This window comes from Aspergillus eucalypticola (assembly GCF_003184535.1).
Source record: "Aspergillus eucalypticola CBS 122712 chromosome Unknown BO83scaffold_21, whole genome shotgun sequence".
Classification (NCBI taxonomy): Eukaryota; Fungi; Ascomycota; class Eurotiomycetes; order Eurotiales; family Aspergillaceae; genus Aspergillus; species Aspergillus eucalypticola.
This window is the reverse complement of record NW_020290295.1, coordinates 228,188-249,749: the sequence shown is the minus strand read 5'-3', so window position 1 is coordinate 249,749 and position 21,562 is coordinate 228,188. Positions and strand designations below refer to the sequence as shown.

At 49.7% G+C, this 21,562-nt stretch overlaps 7 protein-coding genes across 7 annotated transcripts; 2 read left to right on the top strand and 5 right to left on the bottom strand.

The window, feature by feature from the left end:
* Window positions 1–491: 491 nt before the first annotated feature.
* Window positions 492–3,366, bottom strand: BO83DRAFT_391023 (GTPase-activating protein RGD2; the record flags this gene model as incomplete). Its single annotated transcript, XM_025532884.1, has 5 exons — window positions 492–1,477; window positions 1,531–1,716; window positions 1,770–1,865; window positions 1,923–3,066; window positions 3,136–3,366. The coding sequence occupies 5 exons, from the start codon at window positions 3,364–3,366 to the stop codon at window positions 492–494; spliced, it is 2,643 nt and encodes an 880-aa protein (XP_025385678.1).
* A 1,317-nt stretch (window positions 3,367–4,683) lies between these two features.
* BO83DRAFT_380401 (amino acid permease GAP1) lies at window positions 4,684–7,250 on the bottom strand. The gene is made up of 3 exons (XM_025531745.1): window positions 6,590–7,250; window positions 6,100–6,517; window positions 4,684–6,034 (listed from the first exon to the last, which is right to left on the bottom strand). Exons 1-3 carry the CDS (start codon window positions 6,864–6,866, stop codon window positions 4,972–4,974), a joined length of 1,758 nt encoding a protein of 585 aa, XP_025385677.1. The 5' UTR covers window positions 6,867–7,250; the 3' UTR covers window positions 4,684–4,971.
* A 5,339-nt stretch (window positions 7,251–12,589) lies between these two features.
* On the bottom strand, window positions 12,590–13,343 carry BO83DRAFT_380399 (RNA-binding protein LSM5). The gene is made up of 6 exons (XM_025531744.1): window positions 13,293–13,343; window positions 13,164–13,220; window positions 13,055–13,093; window positions 12,974–13,001; window positions 12,800–12,863; window positions 12,590–12,734 (listed from the first exon to the last, which is right to left on the bottom strand). Exons 1-6 carry the CDS (start codon window positions 13,315–13,317, stop codon window positions 12,696–12,698), a joined length of 252 nt encoding a protein of 83 aa, XP_025385676.1. The 5' UTR covers window positions 13,318–13,343; the 3' UTR covers window positions 12,590–12,695.
* Window positions 13,344–14,318: 975 nt separating this feature from the next.
* On the top strand, window positions 14,319–15,302 carry BO83DRAFT_429359 (3'-5' exonuclease; the record flags this gene model as incomplete). Its single annotated transcript, XM_025535455.1, has 2 exons — window positions 14,319–15,066; window positions 15,124–15,302. The coding sequence occupies 2 exons, from the start codon at window positions 14,319–14,321 to the stop codon at window positions 15,300–15,302; spliced, it is 927 nt and encodes a 308-aa protein (XP_025385675.1).
* A 279-nt stretch (window positions 15,303–15,581) lies between these two features.
* Window positions 15,582–16,955, bottom strand: pex10 (ubiquitin-protein ligase peroxin 10). The gene has a single exon (XM_025531743.1). The coding sequence runs from the start codon at window positions 16,820–16,822 to the stop codon at window positions 15,686–15,688; it is 1,137 nt and encodes a 378-aa protein (XP_025385674.1). The 5' UTR covers window positions 16,823–16,955; the 3' UTR covers window positions 15,582–15,685.
* A 537-nt stretch (window positions 16,956–17,492) lies between these two features.
* On the top strand, window positions 17,493–19,022 carry BO83DRAFT_318362 (EXS domain-containing protein; the record flags this gene model as incomplete). Its single annotated transcript, XM_025527739.1, has 5 exons — window positions 17,493–17,577; window positions 17,656–17,705; window positions 17,800–18,494; window positions 18,564–18,877; window positions 18,949–19,022. The coding sequence occupies 5 exons, from the start codon at window positions 17,493–17,495 to the stop codon at window positions 19,020–19,022; spliced, it is 1,218 nt and encodes a 405-aa protein (XP_025385673.1).
* A 713-nt stretch (window positions 19,023–19,735) lies between these two features.
* Window positions 19,736–21,544, bottom strand: BO83DRAFT_380395 (uncharacterized protein). Its single transcript, XM_025531742.1, has one exon. It carries the CDS (start codon window positions 21,145–21,147, stop codon window positions 20,089–20,091), a length of 1,059 nt encoding a protein of 352 aa, XP_025385672.1. The 5' UTR covers window positions 21,148–21,544; the 3' UTR covers window positions 19,736–20,088.
* Window positions 21,545–21,562: the final 18 nt, after the last annotated feature.

The window sequence follows — 21,562 nt, the reverse complement described above, 5'->3', positions numbered from 1 at the left end:
GATAACACAAAAGGTAACAGGAGGGACAACAAAGATGTTGGGTATGTGAAGAACATTGAAGGAGAGGCATATAGATATGAATAGATAGATAGGTAGGTAGATGAATAGCTGATGACAAAAGGTGAAACAGTTCGATAGGACCGCCGCTAATGAAAACACAAAGCACACACCCTCACACACATACAAGACGCCATTCTCAAGCAATAAGGCCTGCTTTAGGTTGAGATAGTGTCTGTTGTGTTGTGTGGAATGGCTGGTCCAAGGATCAAGGCTCAATCTTTTACGGATGCTGGTCGGTACCATTGGTATTGGTAGGCTCCTTGTCTTGTCGTGTATTCCCCGGGAAGTTGTGGTAGCAGCGTCATCGTTCGTGTCCTTGAAAGAAAGAGAGGATATGAATAAGGTAACAAACATTCTTTTATAAGCCTGGTTTTGTCTTCTCCTATCTTGGAGGGAGACGGGTAAAAGGCTTCTATAAGTCATAGACACATCTAGTCATCGTCCATTGGCTTGTCTTCCAATGTGACGCCTTTCGGCTCGGTCCCGGCTAGACTGCTGCGCTTGCTGTCTGTGCCCTCCGTGCTCGCGACGGTCGGGAAGCTGGAACGGTTTCCGAGGCCGGGTTTGCGAGTGTAGGAAACGCTAGACCGGGAGATCGTTGATGAGCGCTTCTCGGTATCTTGGGTGGGAGTTGTGGTTGGGGTCACAGAAGCGTCCGATTCAGGGGCCGGGGGAGGACTGGCACTACCCGATGAGGGGCTTGCGCTGGCCGCAGCGGAAACAGGAGATTCACTCAAGGCGCCGTTGGTGACCGGCTCAGGACCGTTGATGTTCACGCTTGTCATCTGTTCCGCAGCGGTGGGAGATTCGCTTTTGATGGGAACATCCAGGCTGCTGCGGGCGACAGTCCGTCTTTCAGTGGGGCTGGTCACGTTGATGGGGAAACGTCTGGTCTCTGAAGCGCCGCTGGAACGGTCACGGCGATGCTTCTGGGGAGGAGCCGGGCTGTTGGCACGGCTGCGGTCGAGAATAGCACGGTTCCGGGCCTCCATTGCGGCCCGGCGGTTGCTCTCATCTGTGCTGATGGCACGAGGACGGTTGGTGGATCCACTGATCCCCAGAGCACTTGACTGGCGCTTCAATTCACCAAAGATCGCATCCTTATGAGCGAATAGATCGCGGATGAGACGGTAGCTGTGCCGTTCGTTCATCGTAAGGCTGCTTTCTGTGCGAGGACGGAGAATGCAAGGCGACAGGGCCTGGGCAAGTGCAGAGACATAATTCTCATCGGCAGATGTAAGATCAATCAAACGCGTGAAATGGGTCATAATGGCGTCAAGCGTGGCAATGTTGTTCAGACGGAGTTGTCCGAGAGTGCTTTGAAGGACCTTGATGCGGCCCTCTTCCGTCGTCTCATGGGCAGTCGTCGAATAAATTGTCTTCACAATCTCATAAACCTGGGAGGAAACCAAAGAGTCTATGGTAGGTATTAGACCCGAACCATAAGTAAAGGTATGAATAAACACGAACCTGGCAGCTCAAGGAGGTACAATTTCAGAACACTCGCGATGATGGGGATTTCATATTTCTCCAGGATCTCGTTATAATCCGCTTTGCTGTTGTTCAATGCGCTACGGAGGTGGTGTGTCGCTGCCAAAGGCACATCGTACAGCCAGATCGCACGTCGTGCCTCGTCACCCTCAAGGTCAGGGTAGCCTTTCCAGGTTAGATTCAAAGCGCTCCATAGGACCGGGTGAAAGACAACTTACGGTTATCCAGGTAGGTCAGCAGAGTGGTGACCACGATGGGAACACGCTTGCGGTCGGCTCTGGCTCTCGCTTCGAGGTCAACACCAAAATTTTGATCTGGAGAGTTTTAGCAAACACTGAATCTTCATAATGTCCAGTCGGCAGAGCGCATACCTTCCACAGATCCGTAGTAGTTCTCATACGCCTGCACACGAGGTACAAAGCCACCCGTCCGGTAGTTCTCCAGAAGGTAACGGAGATCGCCTAGCGGCTGGATGGTCTCTTGGTAAAGCATCATGTGGTCGACCGTGCTTTGCAGGTTGGGAATGACATTGCTGATGGCGCCCGAGAAATCCAGGATCACGGCCTTGATTGCCTTGAGGCGATCGAGCTCACACTGCTCCATGAAGCGCAAGTTTTCAACAACCTCTTCCTCGAGCTTGCATCTGATCATGTCCAGCTTGCGCACCGCAGCCTTGTACCGTTCATCGGCCTCGCGAGCTTCCCTGCGCAACTTTTCCGCTGGTGTCTCGTTGGGGTACGGGTTGTTGAGAGGGTTCCAGCCGGCCAGCATCTCAGAAACAGAAGACAGCGGAGACTCGCTGCCGTCCTCGCTTGTTGCCGCAGAGGTTACGCGCATAAGAGGCTTCTTCTTCTCTGGGACACCAGTGATCTGGAACACCTTAGGGCGCCACTGGTAGCGCATCTTGGAGCTGTTCGCGAAGGTGCTGCCCATGTTTCCGACTAGACGGAGAAACCCATTGTCCACGAGATCCTGCCCAATTCTCTCCGAATAGGTGATGCTAGTTCCGTTCAGGTGCTTCTGAGTGTATTCCACAATATCCGCACCGGTCGACGTGTTCTGATATGTGCCGATGATCGGCACCTTGACCTCGCCAATCTTGATGTTTTCCAGCATATGTGTCAGAAGCCTCTTCAAATCCTCCGGAGGGTAGATCCGATCGCCAATCTCCACCGGCTCCTCCTCCTCCTGTTCTTCTGGCAGGACAATCTTGGGGGTGGGCTTAATTTTCGGACTTGTTTCGGGGGCCTGGAAAGCGAGTTTGTTCTCTTCCTCGAGGTCTTCAACCACACGGCACTTATTGAAATAATGGCTTCGGAGTTTCTTGACCAGATCCACCTGTTTCGAATGTTCCTTGATTCGAGCCTGGAGATCATCGTGTGAATTTTGAATTCGAGCCTCGTGCTGATCGCACCAACGCCTGAAGGGGCTAACGACTAGCTCCCGGATGTTCGACGCGATCTTCTGGTGGTTCTTGGATGCCTCGACCATCTCAGTGCGAACTCCCTCGTAAGCCTAGACGAAAAGACCTAATATCAGTATCACCTGGATCAGAACTTTCCGTACGAGTATAAAGGCACCAACCTTTCTCACGCTTGCCCCGTCATCTTTTCCGAACCCCGTTGGCGTGACCCGATCCACGGTCGGCGCAATATCCCCCAATTTCAGTCCGTACTGTTCCTCCGCATCTGCGCGCATAGAAGCAATGGTGATGATCTGCTTGTTCTCGACGGCGCCCTGTTGGAGTTTCCCGTAAAGCACCCCCAGACCGGTGGCGTAGTCGGGGGTCCAGAACGAATCCGCGAAACCAGGCATATTGAAGAAGGAACCAAACAAGCCGACGTCAACGGAAGATTGCTTGGTATCGGCTTGGAGCGATGCGCGACCAAGCTGAGAGCGAGATTGAACCTGAGGAGAAACGGCCGGCGTTCGTCACCGACTCTAGGTTGACTAGTGTAAACTTTCCGATCAACCACAGAAAACGCTTGTTTGAAGGTAATTGCCGGTGAAAGTGCCTGGAAGAAACGGAGAGAAACCAGCTCTGTTTGCAAGCGCCGGATAAATATCCACCTCTGACGGATGCTATAGTGGCACACAACGGCTGCGAGGAGACATAGGCCCGGTGACGGGTATGCGAAGGCGGCTACAGGAGACCAGTTAGGTGGTGAGGAGGAGAGGAGGGGGGATTGAATTGGGTGGAAAGCGTGATAACAAGGGAGGCAGAAGAGTAAAAAGCAACAATAAGGCTGAAGTGAGAGAGAGAAGTAGAAGTAATGTTTTAAAAAAGAAAAAGGTGGTCAAATTGCAACGGGGGTGGGATGTGGAGGAAGAAGTTAGTTTAGTTGCAGTATGAGACACTCAGACGGATGACAACAGGGGAGACTGGATCCTATTAGGTTCAGGTTGGCCGAGATCTTTTGGAAAGGAAAAGCAAGCAACTTTCCACTTTCTCGCCCGGCTCTTCTTGGGCTTCTCCGTCATGCGTAATTTACGCCTTACCGACCTGAAACTAGACCGTTGGCGCCTCAGCCATCACGTGTGGTTGCCGAGTGGCTATTTTTGGGGGCGCCGTGAAATATTACCGATATTACAGAGATTACAGCACTTGTCTTAGATTGATTCCCCCCCCCCCAGCCACGCCTGATATTTCCTAGTCTTTAGGGCTGGTGGGAATTTTTGGGAAGACCCATCGCGCAGCACCGGTAACCCAAAATAATGGGAAGAGGAAAAGAGCCGAACTCTCAGATCATTTCCCAAGAAGGAAGGCTCTGAAGACGATTGCTTCCACTAGACACAAAGAAGGGGAACTGGTGGTCGACAGGCGTTAAGTAATCTGGCACATCTTCACCCACTGATCTTCCCCCTGTATGTACTACAGAATACAGACAGCGTAGAGACGCTGTCAATACTTCAAGTAAGGTATTACTTACGTGGCTGGAGTTGGTTGCTGCTGACTGGTTGTTGTTGTTCTCCAGATGCAAACACGCCAAGCCCGGAGACTGGCCAGCAGCAGATCCAAAACACGGCATTGCCGAACAGCTTCTGGCATGTTGCTTTTTTGGCACCACGCAGTTGACATGCTTCTATTCTTAGGGTCTGAATCATTTACTTCTAAACACGGGAGTCCATACAGTTAATCTCAATTTGTTCATTGTCAACCTACTTTCCTTCATCACTAAGCAGCGTCGACTGTCTTCGTCGTCGAGTGAACTTTCTCATTTAGTGAAGAACATTCATTCGCCATCCCGATGCATCGGCTCAGCGCTGATCAATATGCTACCTAAGGAACATAAACTGAAGAGGGAGGCATGATCATTATCATACATTATTTAAAGCGCAAAAAGGGGATATGGATGGAAGAAAACGCAGCCCAAGCATGAAACAAGCCTTAACACCTTTGAAATGTGACCCAACCCAGCTTTAGCAGAAGAATTTCCACACCTTCTTCCACGCAGGCCAGGCCGCCTGTTCTGCCTTTTCTTCTTCGATGAGCGCTTGGATGTCGAGATCGCGACGACCGGTATGGAGATCCATGTCCTTGGCCCGGATGAAGGGGGTCCTGAACCAAAGCTTGTAGGGGATGTAGAAGGCCAACACGACCGGCGCAGCAAGGTAGTCGGAGAAGAAGTTGGAAACTAATGCCGAAGCCGACATTTCACTATATCCGCTGGGTGCAAAGCCAACCCAAAACTGAGCAATCAGAACGAGGCAGTTGAAGATGAGTCCGATCCAGGAACCAATCACACCAGGCTGGGACTTGAAAGCCAGCTCGTCGAGGCTGTGCCCTTGCAGTTTCCAAGCGCGACGGAAGCGAATGTGACACAGGCAGATTGACCCCCAGGTGAAGATGGAGGAGAGACCTGAGATGGCCATCATCCATGTGAAGGCTTCACTCTCCTTGTCGGAAGCGGCCAGAAATCCAAGCAAACCAAACGCCGAGGCAACGATGAGAGCCGGAAGAGGCCGGCCCTTGCGATCGATGTAGGCGAAGATTTTTGGGGCCTGCCGTTGCTCAGCCAGAGCCGCCAGAGTTCTAGAAGAGCCGTAGACAGCTGCATTGCCGACGGAGAGCACAGCAATCATGATGACAACGTTCATCACCGAAGGCAATCCAGAAATTCCCGCGTTCACGATGGAGATGACGAACGGAGACGCTTTGGCATCGGCGCTAGATGAACCATCGAGGAGTCGGGGATCGGTGTAGGGGACAAGGAGGCCGACCAAGGTAAGGGACACAATGTAGAAGAGGGTGATACGCCAGAACACCTGCTTGACGGCGGTCGGGAGCGATTTCCTAGGATTAGCGGTCTCCGCGGCGGCAAGGCCAACCAGCTCAGTACCAGCGAACGCAAATGCAGCATTCACAAAAACACTACAAAGACCCTTGAAGCCATTGTGAAAGGCTCCTGGGTGGTGCCAGTACCTTCCACCGATGTATCCACCATGGGGCCCGCCGCCACAAGTCAGGATGATACCGAGGATGCTGTATGAAGTCAGTAAACTCCTCATCGCATACTAATGTTGGAGGGGCAGTTCCAATAGACTCACATGAAGCCAACTACGGCGGTGACCTTGATTATGGAAAACACGAACTCTGCTTCACCATAACCCTTAACACCGAACATATTGATGGACACAATGACAGTCCAAAAAATAGCGACCCAGGCAGCATTGGAGATGCCCGATTCCCAGTAGTCGACAGTCAACGAGGCGGCGACAATTTCGGTGGGGAGGGTCACGAGCCACTGCAGCAGATAATTCCAACCCATGGCGAAGCCCCAAGCAGGATCGATGAACCGGGTGGAATAATGCGAGAACGAACCAGCAACAGGGAAGAGAACGGCCATTTCACCCAGCGCGTGCACAGTGCAGTAAAGCATGCAGCCGATCAAAGCATATGCGATCAGGACCGAGGCTGGGCCACCGGCCGCCAGGACAGTTCCAGATCCGACAAAAAGACCAGTACCTAAAACGCGATGCAGTCAGCAAGGACGAAGCCCGGGTGGCGAGAGAGTCGGCATCAAGGGACCATGCATACCAATTGAACCACCAATCGCGATCATCTGAAGGTGGCGACCTTTGAGCTTGCGTGCCAGTGGAGAACTAGCAGTGTTCTGAGCAGCATTTTCGATATCGAAGGTCTTCCCATCGTGACCAGGTTCATGGTGCGACGAGGCACGAGCATTAGGGTCTCTCTTGAAACTATCGATAATTCGCTGGCCAAAGCTGCCCTTGGTTGCTTCAGATTCGCCGTAGAGAGGGGGAGAGTCGCCGAACGAGGGCTCCGACTTGGGTTCAATGAAATCCTTCTCCATGGCTGAAGAGGTGTGATGCAGATTGCGAAGAAATGCAACGATTCACGACGGAACGAAGAAGGAACAGGGTGTTCACCAAAGCCAGTTCAGAAACCCCAGTGAAAAAAACTAACGGGCGGGGTTAGGAGAAGGTGAGAGAGTGAGGTAGGAGAGTGAGGTAGGGAGGAGGAGGGGAACTCCAGAGATGGTGAGTGTGTTGTTTGCAGCCCGTGCAAGTGAAGGGTATCTCAAATCCCAATATAGTAGTAAGGATGAGGAGGGGAGGGCTTTAGGGGAATACTATGAGCACCTCTGAGGGAACCGGGCGGCAGGAGTTACTTATTTCTTTTCCGTAGAGAAGCGAACTCCGGGAAATGGAAAATTCCCTGAGACATTAAATTATTGCTGGTCAGGATGCAGGGGTTTTTTTTTTTTTTTTATTATTTAAATAAGAACCGGGCGATATAGGTCACAGCAGTAATCCCCGACAGTTCCAATCCACCCATGGGAGTAATTACGGCCCCGATCCACGAGAGGTGGGAAGAACCACTGAACAAGCTCAGCAAACTCCAGTTGCGGGCCTGATATCGGCCACAAATCCATGTGGCTGAGCTAAATGGGCAGGAAGGCCGCAGGATAGTGGAGGCAAATGTAGGTCTGCTGCGACTTGAGCTGGGCCCATGAGTAGCCGGATGCGCTCTGGCTAGTTTTGGACTGAGTACTTTACTTTCTACTACTATGGGGGAAAAGGCTAAACTGGTGGTGCGCGACAAATAGAGGGGGAACCAATCGGTGAAAGCGTCCAAGTTGACCATGGCCCCGGGGGATCCCTCGAGTACCACCTCATTAATTGATTAAGAGCAAAATAAGATTCTCACTGGATCTGATTGGTGGTTCTGCAAGGTATTATTAACTGTTACTCTTTGCTTTAGAGATGATTATTACACCCTACACCAACTAAACGCCTCCTAAGATAACTGGTTATCGGGCGATTTACTACTGCCACTGATAAGCACAACCAAGCCACCCTCTCCTCTCCTCTCCTCTCCTCTCTGCTTTAGGCTCCCGGCAATGCGTCTTACGATGGGCACGTTGTAACCCCTTCTGGATCCACTTGGATTTTATCAAGAAGAAAATAATTACTGCTAGATCGTCCAGGAGAATTTATCATTCAGTTGTACAAAGGCAAAAAGTGATGGAAAAATGATGAAGCAGTGCTTTCATCATCTACTCCAAGTTGACTGATGGCGCACAATGCAGTCATACAGCAGACACTGACGAGGAAATTCAGCCTGACCCGGGGAAATAATAATGGAATTGAAATCACCTCATCATCAGTGACGGAAGAAGGTAGCATTTTCATGATTTAAGGTTTCCACGCCACTGAGCTCGTTTATTTCCGAACCATTACCACTGCCTACTACCCAGTAGGTTAATCGTGTAATTCCAATGCGACAAAGCAGGAGATGGGTGTTCTTTTCCTGCCATCATGGTTCATGGTTCATGGTTCATAATCATACTAATCCTGTGTATGAGCTGAGTTTCAGGAATGTGGTGATACCCAGTAGGACTGCTATCTGCTATCTATCGGGCTATCTTGGCTTCCTGCGGTCCATGGACCCCAGGGTTCCGTTCTGGGGTGGAGACCCGCCCCAAACAAATCCACCCTTATCTCCGGTGGTCATAGTAGTGTCACTTTGTACCTCACCTTATCTCTGCTTCTTCCCCAGCTAACCGTTTCGCTTTCTTACTTATCTTATTATCATGGCACCTTCCCACCCCTCTGGTAGTGTCTCATCGGGGGCCAAAACCACGTACATAATAACGCGTAGTCAATCTTTGCTTCTTTTCACTTTTTATTTCAATCTGATTGCGCTACTCTACTCCTGAGTATCAGAATTGGTGCTTGGCATCCATGTACACTGCATGGAAGGTAGTAGTCTATCCTCTTAGCATTTCGTATTATCCCACAGTAGGAATCCGCCCGCTGCCGCCTATCATAATCCACGTGTCCCGCCTCTGCCCGAACTATGACAAGTTGGTCCTTAACTAGTACTATCTAAGCTAACGCGTAACCTACAGGGAAATTATCTGCACTACTACGAACAACTCTCCTGCAACATATGCTTTAACCAAGGTGAATTAGACCTCGTAGGAAATGCTCCAACCCCTCTTCTCCTGCTTCTAGTACAAAAAGGGGCCCTGCGAGAATTAAATGAGCCCTCCAAAGTACCAGGAAGAAGCGTAACGGGCTGGCAGGCGCAGGCCAAAACTAAATCATCTCCGCACCCACAGAATTGACGCGGCCGGGGTTGGGACCAATCAGGCCGCGCATGCAGGGATGTTGATAAGCCCTCGTTGCGGTCGGTTCGATGAGTTCATTTTCTGCCTATCAAGACATTATCCACTCCCCCAGTACCCTCCCTAATAGTAGTCTACTCCGTCGTTGTCCGTCGCTACTCCCTACGTGATCAACAAGTGCAATATCCATTTAGAGCCACTATGTTATACAGCCGCGCTCAGGTACATCACTCCTGATGCCTGTGTCATGATGGCGCAAATTAAGAACAAGGTAACGAAATATACAGAGCCACTGACAGTGAGTGCAGTAAGTACTCGGGAGTTCATCTCGCACACCTCAACGAAGCAAAGGTAACTACCGTAACTCCCAGTTGTGCCACCTCTTGCCACCCTTTACCAACTTCTTTTTTTTTTCTTTTTTCCACATCATGATACTTTGTATCCCTGTTCTTCAAGGATCCTGAAGGAACGTCCGGTTAGAGAAGATGACTGGCTACCACCCCTTGCTTATTCCAAACCTGGCTGAATTCTGGAACGTCGCCCTGTCATTTGGCTTCGGTTCTCCTGATCGATCGGGCCTCTAAGCTTTTGCACTACACCACCACCACCACCCGCTCGTTCGCCCCGTCGCGTCCCTGCTAGGGTAGCAGGGGAGGAGGAACTGAACCCATGGAAGACCGATAGAAGCCAGTTGGAGTTTCTTTCGGCGCAATAGCCCGACGAGTCCTGCAAGGCTAAGCCCACGCCTCCTCCCTCGAGGAACGTTGAATCAGGATGTCCGAGTGGTGCCTGCTTAGTCTATCCTTTTCCTACAGAGTCCTTCAATCAGGATTCCAGTCTACTAATTAGTGGCAAGGTCGGATATCGCCGGCTCGTATAAGCCCCATCCGTGGTTCGTAGTCAGGTTATCCTTTCACGCCAAGGGGTTTGTTTATTTGCCTCTTGCGGAGCTTCTTTTTTCTTTTGTTCGTTGATTTTGCCTCTTGAGTGGGTGGTGCCATCCATTCCACACAGAGAGAGAGAATCAATCTATGGCTCACTTCTTCACATGACATGTCAGACACCGATGGCAATATCGGGGATAGCTTCGGGCAAAGTACAGCCGTGTGAGCCATGTGGCCATGTGAAATGTGGTGCTACTGTGCTTCGAAGCTGCATGTGGTAGCCTGACGCCTGGGCCGCCGCTCCGTTTGAGCTATCGCTCTAGTTGCTGCGAATGCTCCGACATGCAGCCCTGCCATGGTAGTTTCATAACCGGGTGTGTTATACTGCGGAATCCCCTTTATAGAGTTGTGGGCTGTTCAGAGTGGGAAGGACACATGATCAACATGCCCATTCGCAAGGCTAGGAAAAGCAAAAACCGCAGCACATCCTCACAGTCAGCTGAAGCTACTCGAGAGAAGAGTACAAAGTATCAACCAAGATCATGCATATCAGCATCTGTAAAGAAGCGGAGAATCTCTACCACTAGCACGAACAATCTGTGTGTCCGCCCAGAAGTACTGTGTACGCACACACCGGCCCGGTGGTGCCAGTCCGAGCAAAAGATCTACAACGTTTTGATTGGTCAAGCGACATGCAGCTGCCAGCAAATGAAGCGCTGGGGTTGCCCAGCTGTGCGACCGGTCCGGTTACGTGCAGGAAGAGCTTACTGGAGACAGAGCCAGCTAGCTGGAATGGAGCCTAGCGCTGATACCGAGGTCAACGTTCAAATTACTGATCGAAGAATAGAATCAGGCTGTGTCAGCTCTAGACTGGGTCTATGCGGTTTACCCTGTTGTTTTGAAAAAAGCCCCTTACTGCACGGGCAGAGAATTCAGCCAGATATTGATGGAGTTATTACTACTGTGTAGGCTGTCATCCAGGGACATAATCACGCCGCATAACTCTATGAATGCATCTAGTATCAACCATTATTGAGCATAGACACACCAAATAAGTAAGATACATACACAAAAGTCCCAACTCATTATTTATTAAAGTACTCTCTTTTCTGTTCTCGACACAATGAGTAATACGTAGTAAGTATCCCGTCCCTCGGCAGAACCAAGCAAAAAAACCCCCCAAACCCCGCAATCCAAAACCCCATCCATCCGACACTAAGCAAAAACCCCATAATTTACACCTCGCAAAAGCAAAATCATAATCAAAAGCAAAAAGGTCAAGGTCAAGAAAGTATCTACGTAACATCAACTCCCATCACCAAACCACGGCTCAATTACATCTCGAATAAGTCCGACAACTTATTAACATACGTTGTTGTATGTAGTTAAGTAGTAAATTAAAGTTAGATGAGGTATAAACTTCTCAGCTGACTGAACTGACTAGCCTCGCCCACTTTTATTTTTTTTGGCGGGGAAGAGATTTCTGTTACATAACAGAATCATTTCATTCCCGCTTTCTTCAGTTCTTCAGTCTTTAACCCCGCAAATACCTGTCATGTCCCATGTACGATGATGTATGTTACCCCGACTTTTGTTTGTCTGACAGCCTTGGGTCTGGGGGTTGGGGAAAGTCTGGGGTAGACTAATTACTTTGGTAGGTTGGGTTGATGCGACGCTGGCGGGTTTTGATTTGGGATTGTGGTGGTGGTCGTGTGGGGTTTGGGTTTGGAGGAAGACATTTTGGAAGTTAGTAAAGAGGGACTGAACTAAGGTCAGGTATAATGCCTATTTAGGCACTACCACTCATTTCATCTAGTAGTGAATAGCTAATTAGGTGGCTGTTATTTGCTATGCAGGTAAGAGAAGAAGTACCGCGGCATATTTAGGTTTAGAGCTGCTACTTCACTTTAAGTTCTTGCCCTTCGGCGAGTTGTCTACGTCACTATTGTTAGCCTGTTGTGTACAGTACATAATGAATTGGCAAATGTAGTACAGATCTACCTCATATTGCATAGTCATTGCTACACAGCATTTTGATACGCTGTTATTCTGAATAGGAAAGTTGTCGTGAGGGTGTATTCTATAGGAGATATCATGGATAGGAGTTCTACTTGTGCGCTTGTTTCTTACTGAAAGAGCTCATTCTGTAGTAGAGGTAGTAAGGGGTATGCAGCTTCTTCAGGTGGTAGTTTAAAACTTATACGTACTCGTATGTGTTTTCTTTTCCATTGACCCCTGCACGATGAATATTTGGTGTTTGGTCCAGGAGCCCCTGACCGGTACCTGCGTGAGGTTGCTTGCAGCATGGGCTATGTTGCATAGGCCTGTACCTGAGCATGTAGTCTCGGAGTGTAAGCACGGTAATATGTGGCTATATATGAATGATTATGAATGGAATAATGCTTCTTCCACGTGATGTGTGATCCTGATATTGTTAGGATGAGGAACAGTAGCAAGAGCTCGATTTCAGAGAGAATTTAGTGAAGGAAACTACTATGCTATGTTGAAAAAAACTACATCAAGTTGCATCTGTAGATCTCAACACCTTGATAGCCAGGATTTGTCAGAAGTAAACTCCATCATTACTACTGTCTATCTCAATCACGAGCGTTCAATCTATTACCATTTTGACATATCAAAGAAGAAGAATCGTGGATATCATAACCTAAGAGCTACCGACCGGTCCCTCACCACCGGGGATCAACTGAATAATAAATAGTGTCAGTCTGGAGCATAATCAGTAACACAGGGGTATGACTGCAGACATACCATGCAGACGTTGTTTCCGTTCAACAGAATCTTGGGAAGCTTCACTTGAGAGCCGGAGTAATCGCTATCGCATGTTTAGTAAGATTTCTTGCTTCACACATAGGATAACGGCTAAGAAAAGAAGAGCCTCAGAGATAGGAGATTTCCATTCAGATAGCAGATACGGGGACTTACAACTCAGTCACGTCTTCCAAGACCATGTCTGCAGAAGGTCAGCTCAAGCAAATCATACACCAACGACAGAAAAATACTTACTGACGTAGTCATCGAATCCAAGCAGCGTCCCGGCGAATTCTGAATGCATGTTAACTAGCTAGCTTATCGTCTACCCCTCCCCCGCAGGGAGGGAGATGTTCCTGCAGACCTTTGTCGTTCTTCATGATGACCCATATCCTGGATCCGACACACTTGTCGATCAATTCTGTCGCGCATGTCAATAAGCAGATCATCACAAGTACGCCATGTATACACGGCTTCTGACAGGGTCATTTACCAAGAGGAAGAAGTTGTGACGCCATTGTGGGTTGATTAGGTTATTAAGCAACTACTTTCAACTCAGCATATATCCCTCGAGATACACAATCTAAATCCATAGACGACTTACTGTTTTTCTTCTAGGTGGAAACAGGAGCCCCTTGCCTAGATCTAATATAGAAAATTGAAGCGGGCGGACTGACGAACGGATGCTGGAATGATTCCATCCACACAATCTTGGCGGGCCCCGGTGGCAGAGTTTATCCGGCCCGGATGGCCTCCCCCAATCAGATCTACAATCCCGCTCCGCTTCATCGGGGTGATTTTCAGGTACGCCCTGTCGCTTTGTCGGTTTCAAGGCTGCTGAAATCCAACATGATGTATTAATTGAGCAGATTGTTATGATTCTATATTCGTACTATGGACTTCTTTCAATCAGTGTGCTTTGCGTGACTTGTAAAGACTTGACGCGATTTATAAAGACCGGTGGCAATGATAGAAGCCGGCGGCAAGCGTCACTTATTTAGTTCTTTTGATCTGGTCTACTATGATGGCTCTCCGCGAAGCAGCTATGTCTTGGTATTTCTACCCCATTTATGACTGAACAAATGCTTATATGTGTGTTAGCTCGACCAATGGATATATGTGCATACACACTCTGCAAAACCAGGCTGCCATGACAGCCACTCGCTCAAGGTTGCTGCGCAGGTCGTGCGCCTTGATTCACCATATGACGCTGAATGGCTCAATAAGCAGGCCGTACTCTGCTCTGAATAGAAGTAGCTGCTCTCCACGTTCCAGCTCGAGCAAAAATGAGAAAGACAGTATACAAAGCCTACCTGGAACAAGGCATGTCTCTTCCAGGATCGACAGTCGGTCCTGCGAACTTAAACCCCGGCCTTCACAGGCCAGCGACACGACACTTTGCAATCAGACTTCTCCATATACGTGTCGCCAAAATGCCGTTTCTCATAGTCACAGACATATAACCTATCCATTTCCAGCACAAGAAAGATGCTATAGCTCGAATACAGTCCCACGACCAATGATTGAGCATATAATCGACAGTAAAGACGTCGGAGAACTCCAGACACCAGAATCACCAGTATTACTAGCCAAGTCAGAAACACTGAGTGCAAGCAACAATGACATAGACGAGTCTGCCGCAGAAAACCACCCAGCAGGAGAATCAAAACCAGTCCTCACACCCGTCGAGGATCCCCCAACACCCAAGTTCTGGAGCCACACCATGCTCAAAAGCCCCGAAGGCAAAAACATCATCGTCCATTACTGCAAAACACTCAAAAGCAGCGAAGACGTCGCGCAACTCTTCCTAAACGACAAGATCCTCGGCTTCGACATGGAATGGAAAGCGCAGGCCTCCGCCTGGAACAGCATCCAAGACAACGTATCCCTGATCCAAGTCGCAAACAGGGAGCGAATCGCTCTCTTCCACGTCGCGCTCTTTAGACCAGGCAGAAAACTCAGCGACCTCGTCCCTCCATCTCTCAAACAAATAATCGAATCTCCAGACATTACGAAGCTCGGAGTATCAATCAAAGCAGACTGCACGCGTCTCCGCAAGTACCTCAAGATCGATGCGCACGGGATCTTCGAGCTTAGCCATCTCCATAAACTGGTCAAATACTGTCAGAGTAACCCGAAACTGATTAACAAACGACCTGTCAATCTCAGTGAGCAGGTGGAGGAGCACCTGGGGCTTCCGTTGGAGAAAGCGGAAGATGTGAGGTGCAGTGATTGGACGGTCTCTTTGAGTTATCGTCAGGTGCAATGTAAGTTATATCTGTCCACTCCTGGTGTTGACATATGAGTAACGAGTGTATGTGTAGATGCTGCATCCGATTCGTATGCTTGTATCTGCTTATTCGATACTATGGATGCAAAGCGAAAGGCCCTCGACCCTCGACCACCTTTACCTGCTCATGCGGATCTGGATCTGCCTATTCGTATTGTGCAGGAGCCAACCGTGACGACAGTCCCGGATGATGTCGACGTGGTTAAGCCTTAGTGGAATTCTTGAGACAGAGTGACGATACAGTGGTTGCCACAGCATATGCATACTTCCGCGATGAAACAGGTTAGTTGCTACTCGTCTAAAGCATAGAGCGACTTGATATATACTCTGTGGTTGGAATGACCAGATTTAAAGGCCTTAAACTTCGGATATTGGATCTATATATATCTCAGAGCTAGAACATGATATGATACCCATGCTAGAATCAATATATACAACATTTTCATGAGAAACTGAATAGAAAATCAAAGTCATTTACAATCGAGACTGCCAAAGTAATTGCCTCTAGAATGAATGGGGTATAATTATAGACAAGAAAGCATAATACAGTCAGTCATGTATATAAACAGCGCTGTAAAGTCATCAAACCATCAAAATCATCCTCTCAAGGGCAGCACTTTCGACAAGAGCACCTCCTGTCGACAAAGCGGGCACTCCGGCTTCTCCCGTACCCAGTCCCGCACACACGTCCAACAAAAGACATGTCCACAGGTCGTGACACTCGGGTCTTTGAACAACTCCAGACAGAGCGTACATTTGCGCTGTTGTCCTTCAGGGATCCAGGGGATCGCATGGGAGTCTTCTGAGAAATCGTACCGGGCAGCAGAAGCCGGGAGGAGAGGAAGCGAGGAGGGGTTTTCAAGTGACGGTATCAAGGAGCTCCCATACTGTTTCATACCACCTTCTACTTCTAGCCCACTGTCTTCATTTTCCTGTCCCAGATCGGCCCCAACCTTCTTGATATGCAGGATGCCCTGAACAGCGATCTGCAAGACAAGCAGCACACCCAAGACTTCATAACCGACTCGTTGTTCACCCTCCTCTACCTTCTTCGTGAAGACATACCGCAGGCCCGAGAACCGCTTCGAGAGATGATAGTAAGCGCCCGTGAAATAGAATGTTGCGATGCTAACGGCGTATATGGGTGACAGCGACGTGATGGAGTCCAGATGCTCGAGGATGTATTTCTGGATCCGGAGTTTCGTGAAGAAGGACGGTTTCTTAGATGACTTGTTATCCTTGGCTTGCTCCACTGCTGTCTTCTTGGCTTGAGATGCTTTGAGTTGTTGTCGAGCGATACTGCGTTCCAGCTTCGATCGCAGTCGTTGTCGGAAAGCGGGGAGAATTCGCTGCAGCGTCCAGGGCAGCAGGATACTGCTGAGGATATATCCGGCTCGTCTGGGGAGAGAAGGGAGCTGAAGGGTGTCATCTTCTAGTTGGACCAGGTCGCAGTATTCTTCTCCTAGGGTTCGGTTTCCGATGAAGGTGGTCAAGGCAAAGTAGAGGATCTCGGTTAGGTGTTTGATGGCATCGGAGTGGGTGTGTGCATAGCGAGCTCCGCGGAGAGAGCGAACAATTGAATGGGCTTGGCTTGTCAAGCTCCCTGTCATGAAAACATCCTTTTCATGCGACCGAATGATATCTGGGGAGGTAGCGAAAGGGTAGAAATGGGCCGAGGGAGAGACGGACGGTGTCGGAGCGGAGGTAGTTAGGGAGAGATCTTCGTCGGCCATTGTGAGGGAGGTGGGAGAGTGGGAGAGGTGATGATTGAGGGAAGGAATGCGGAGTCAATATAAGAGAGAGCTATTCCCTCGCTGAAGCAGCTATCATGGCAGGAAGAAATGGAGAAAGAGAGGGAGAGATAAGGCGCGTGGGATTGTATAGCAGCACCGGCATGCAACAGCGGATCCCCGAAAGGCGGAGGAGCAACGCCAGTGCCTCGGTAATACTCACGTGATGCTTCATACAGCCGCAACGTGACACATATCACATGACCTTACTCACGTGCTTAAGGGTCAAATCCCAAAGAGGCCAGGCTAGACCCAAAGCGGGACCAGTGCGCGTTGTTACAAGCCGGAAGCCGCGCGGAGCCGCTGGGCCCCGTCCAAAGTGGAAAGCCGACCTGAAACCGGCGGTCCCTGAGCTTCTTCACTTCCCGCTGCTTAAACTGCTTCGCTGGTCATGATTTGAGTGCCCTTTGTGGTTGTCAAACCTCACCCCGAGTCGCTCCTTGATCTCCCCCCCTCCAACCCCCCTCTCCCCCCTTCGCCTGATCAGTCACTGTCGCTACATACTCTTCACTACTGGCTCCGTGCCTCGAGCCTCCTTCGAGTCACTTCCGAATCTCCCTCTCGGTTTCCCTCTGGTGCTGAATTCCCGGCGCCGCCGTCTCTTCAATGGAATATGGGTGTCGATCAACATGCTCAATTGGATCGCTTCAGTCTCTTCCTCCCCTTCCCCTATCGCGTGGCGGTGATACTGCTGGCTGGTATGCTACCCCCTTGGATGATCGCCCCCCTCCTCTGATCCCCGGCATTTCATTTGGCTCACAATGCGTTATCGATAGGTTTCTGGGGTTGGGGTGCTAATCTGCAGTACCTCCTAAAGGCCAATATTGTGGGTGATGCCCCTCCCTCTCCCTCTGCGTCCTCCTTCCTCCCATCTTCTTTTGTATATAGTTATATACATTCGCTGACTGGCTTCTTCTTAGGATGTCCCTGCCCTCATTAAATACCCTGCCCGACAATCTTCCAGTCAACGCCCGCATTATGCCTCGACATACCAGCTGGCCACTCTCCTGACCATCCCGCTCGTCGTCTCCCTCCTTATCTTCTGGCCCGCCACCCATGGCTCCGCAGAACGCGTCGAAGCGGTGGAATTCATTCCGCAATCATATTTTTTCATAGGACTGTTTATTCTCATCCTGCCCTTCTACCGGATCGCGCGCTCGGGCCGATATCGGTTCTTCATGACCCTGAAGCGCATCAGTCTTGGGGGTCTGGCGGAAGCACAAGATGGCAAATTCGGGGATATTCTGCTGGCAGATGCTCTGACAAGCTATTCTAGAGTCCTCGCGGACTTGGTTGTTACCTTCTGCATGTTCTTTACCACGGACGCCTCCAGCACGTCCAAACCCACCCGCAAGTGTCGCACGAACGATTACGTCGTTCCCTTGATCATCGCTTTTCCCAGTATCATTCGACTTCGCCAATGTCTCATTGAATACTTGCGTGTGCGTCGAGCTACCCAGCGTAGTCAATTTGCGGGCAGCCAGGGTGGCCAGCACTTGGCTAACGCCCTGAAATACGCCACCGCGTTCCCGGTTATCATCCTGGCAGCCAAATTAAAGAACTACAACCCTCTAGACTTTTATGGCTACAGTGAGATGAGCCTTTCACGACTCTTGTACGTGCTCGACTTCTCTTTCCTGCCTTCTGCAAATAGCCCTGTCTAACCGCGCTTCCTCTGTTACAGGTTTTTCTTTACATTCATCAACTCCGCATACTCCTTCTACTGGGATATCACCAAGGATTGGGATTTGACCCTCTTCTCTTCGGCACGCCACAGCCACGAACACCCGTACGGACTGCGCCGCCATCGCTACTTCGCCAACCGACAATACTACCTCGCGATCATCATTGATCTGGCCATCCGTTTCTCCTGGCTCTCTAGATACGTGCCCGGATTTGTCTGGATGAGTGAGACCGAGTTTGGAATTTTCGTACTCATGTTCTCTGAGGTTGCCCGTCGTTGGATGTGGGTTTTCCTCCGCGTCGAGGCCGAATGGAGTAAGTCACCCATCCATCACACAAGCACGTTACCGTGGCACCTTCAACTGACTCGTGGCACCCAACAACAGTCCGAAACAGCCGCGGTCCTGCCCCCGACGATATTCTCCTTGGCGAGTTCGGCGGCAAATTGGACGCAGACTGAACTTATCCAGCCATGCCGCATCTTTTTAGACAAAGCTTCTCGCCCATTCCTCTATAAACTGACATGATTTTTGTGTATCCAACATTGTAGCCAGCATTCATCGTTATTGTGTTTACGTATGTAAGAACATTTTTCTTCCTTCTGCCTCTTTCTCCTGCCTTTCCTCTCTTCTTGGCTTGGATTGGTGCGTCTAGAGCCCATCCGGCCCGTTCACTTCTTCAAACTTGATTTGATCTGGATTGGCTTGGTTCCGTTCCTTTTACTATACACTTGTCTGTTCTATACACACACACACACACACACCTATATTTACTTTCACTTCTTTTCATTTTCTTTCTTTACTGGGAGGCGGAGAGGCGTCTGTATCATATTATATTGGGCAGGAAACAAAGGGAAAGGGAGTGTTGCGGAGCAGTTCTTGTGTTGTTTCGTATACGCTAAAACGTATAGTATAAATCCTCAGTCTGTTTTATTTCTTATTTTCTTTTTTTCTTTATCTCTCCTACCTTTTACCATTCTCTTCGAGTTTACTTCTCATTCCTTTCGTTGTAATAGCTTTTCTCGTTTATCATTTACTGGGGTACCTAGTACCACTCATTTTGGTACTATTTGGGGGTTAAGGAAAGACTGCGGGTTGGTCATAGTGCTGGGTGCTAGTCATGATAATCGGGGCTGTCGTGGACAGTGCACTTACTTAATTGGTAATATTAATGGTGATTATTGATAAGATGTTTGCTTTTGTTTCAGTAATGGAGGTAGTTACAGTGATAGATAGCATGGACGCCAAATTGAAGGGAGGAATAATGAATGCTAAATGATGATAGAAAAAGCGAATAGATAAATTCTCGTTGATCGTCAAATGGGCTTAGCTGACATGATACTAAGAATGATAGATAAAATATACAATACAGTAATAAACATATAAGCAGGAAAAGAAGTTAAAGATAAGAGGTCTGTATAACGGAAAATAATGCGAAATATACACCACGGCAAAGGAGATAATGGAAATAAAAAAATTGAGAAAAATGAAAAATCGTCGCTCGTACAACAGTATAGATAGGTCATATCAATGTCTGTTCTGAGGCGTACTGTGGTTATCGAACAAATCTTCCAGATATGCGCTTGGTGTGCGACCCTGGGGAGGAGAGGAAAGATTCACGCTGCTGGTAGAAGGGTCTTCTGCGCGGGACCGTCTGGCACTACGACGGGGCGTCGTGTCCTGTTCGTTGGCTGCTGGGGGTAGGCCTGGTGATTCAGGAGGGCTAGGGGCTGTTTTGGCCCTCATATAACCCTGCGACTGTGGTCCCATGCCCGGTAGATCAGCTGCCGAGAAGCGTGCTTCGTGAGTCCGAGGAGGCGCTGCACTGCCGGTGTTGTAGTAGCCTGCAGGGAGATAGGCAGACCGCCTGTTACTGCTGCTGCTGCGATGCATTCCGGCGGTGGGCGAAAAGAAAAGCGCGCTGTTGGAGCTGGGGGTCTTTGTGGAAGGTGACCTATGATGTCGGTGGCTGTGACGGTGGTGATGATGCCCTCCACCACCCAGCTTCTCGAGGGTGACACCTGGTCCGGAACTTGATCTTCTGGAGCGAGACCTTCGCTTCTTGGTGCGAAGCAGTCCTTTGGTTTCGGATGATCGAACCATGGCGGCTTGACGAACCGAACGGTTGACTGACCAGGCTACGAGGGCGCGCCATGCCAGAATAGCAAATCCAATGGCACCAAGGACAGCCCCGACAACGATGAATAGAGTCCCCTCGGGGATCTTCGACTTCTGCATGTACGGTGCATCGGCTGTTGGGGGAACAGTGACGATGGGGTAGCCACTGGTTGAGGAAGAGGAAGAAGAAGAGCTTGAGTCAGTTGACGTGGACGAAGCATCTGTCGTTGAGCTAGACGATGAGTCTGTCGTGGTTGCAGCTGAGGTGGTGGTACTGTCATCTGACGAGGTTGTCGCAGAGTCCGTAGATGAAGATGTGTCCGCCGTTGTGGCGGCAGTGGTTGTAGAGTCGTCGGTAGTGGAATCCTGAGCGACTGAAACTTGCGCGACAAAGACAATGATAAACAATAGAAGGAGTATGAATGAAGGCTGGCGGGCCCTTGAGAGGCCCACCGACAGGGCTACCATGGTTGATATAGACTCCTGGGTATGTATCAGATCGAGTGATAACGAGAGTTCGTAGAACCAGCAATGACCGGTGCGATTAGAGTTAATGCAAGAGACACAGGTTCATAGTCAAGAGGAATCCGAAATCGTCAGCAAAACAAGAAGTGAACCGGATGTCTCTGGTCGTAGATTGATTGCATGGATAGCGGGTGTCTCCAGGCAGGCGGGCGGGACTTAATATCGGTCTCCACCCAAAACAAGAGGGTCAACAAGCGATGGATGCAAGGGTAAGACGATGATCACCAAGGTAGGGCAGACAGCCAAACGAGGGACTACAGCGACAGCCGCTGTGCGGTTAATCTGTATCTTGAGGACCCCCCAAAGCGAGCGATGGGCATAAAGAGAGACGAGCAAAGACGAGGTCTTTGACAGCCAA

Bases quoted from the DNA above. Each gene is read 5' to 3' on its own strand.
- BO83DRAFT_380401 (XM_025531745.1), bottom strand. From the start codon at position 6,866: ATGGAGAAGGATTTCATTGAACCCAAGTCGGAGCCCTCGTTCGGCGAC. The intron at 6,518-6,589 runs GTATGCATGGTC...ATCGCGTTTTAG, and splicing joins CGCGATTGGTGGTTCAATTG to GTACTGGTCTTTTTGTCGGA. The intron at 6,035-6,099 runs GTGAGTCTATTG...GACTTCATACAG, and splicing joins ACCGCCGTAGTTGGCTTCAT to CATCCTCGGTATCATCCTGA.
- BO83DRAFT_380399 (XM_025531744.1), bottom strand. From the start codon at position 13,317: ATGGCGTCACAACTTCTTCCTCTTG. The intron at 13,221-13,292 runs GTAAATGACCCT...CATGCGCGACAG, and splicing joins GTCACAACTTCTTCCTCTTG to AATTGATCGACAAGTGTGTC. The intron at 12,735-12,799 runs GTATGTCTGCAG...TTTATTATTCAG, and splicing joins ACGGAAACAACGTCTGCATG to TTGATCCCCGGTGGTGAGGG.
- pex10 (XM_025531743.1), bottom strand. From the start codon at position 16,822: ATGGCCGACGAAGATCTCTCCCTAACTACCTCCGCTCCGACACCGTCC.
- BO83DRAFT_380395 (XM_025531742.1), bottom strand. From the start codon at position 21,147: ATGGTAGCCCTGTCGGTGGGCCTCTCAAGGGCCCGCCAGCCTTCATTC.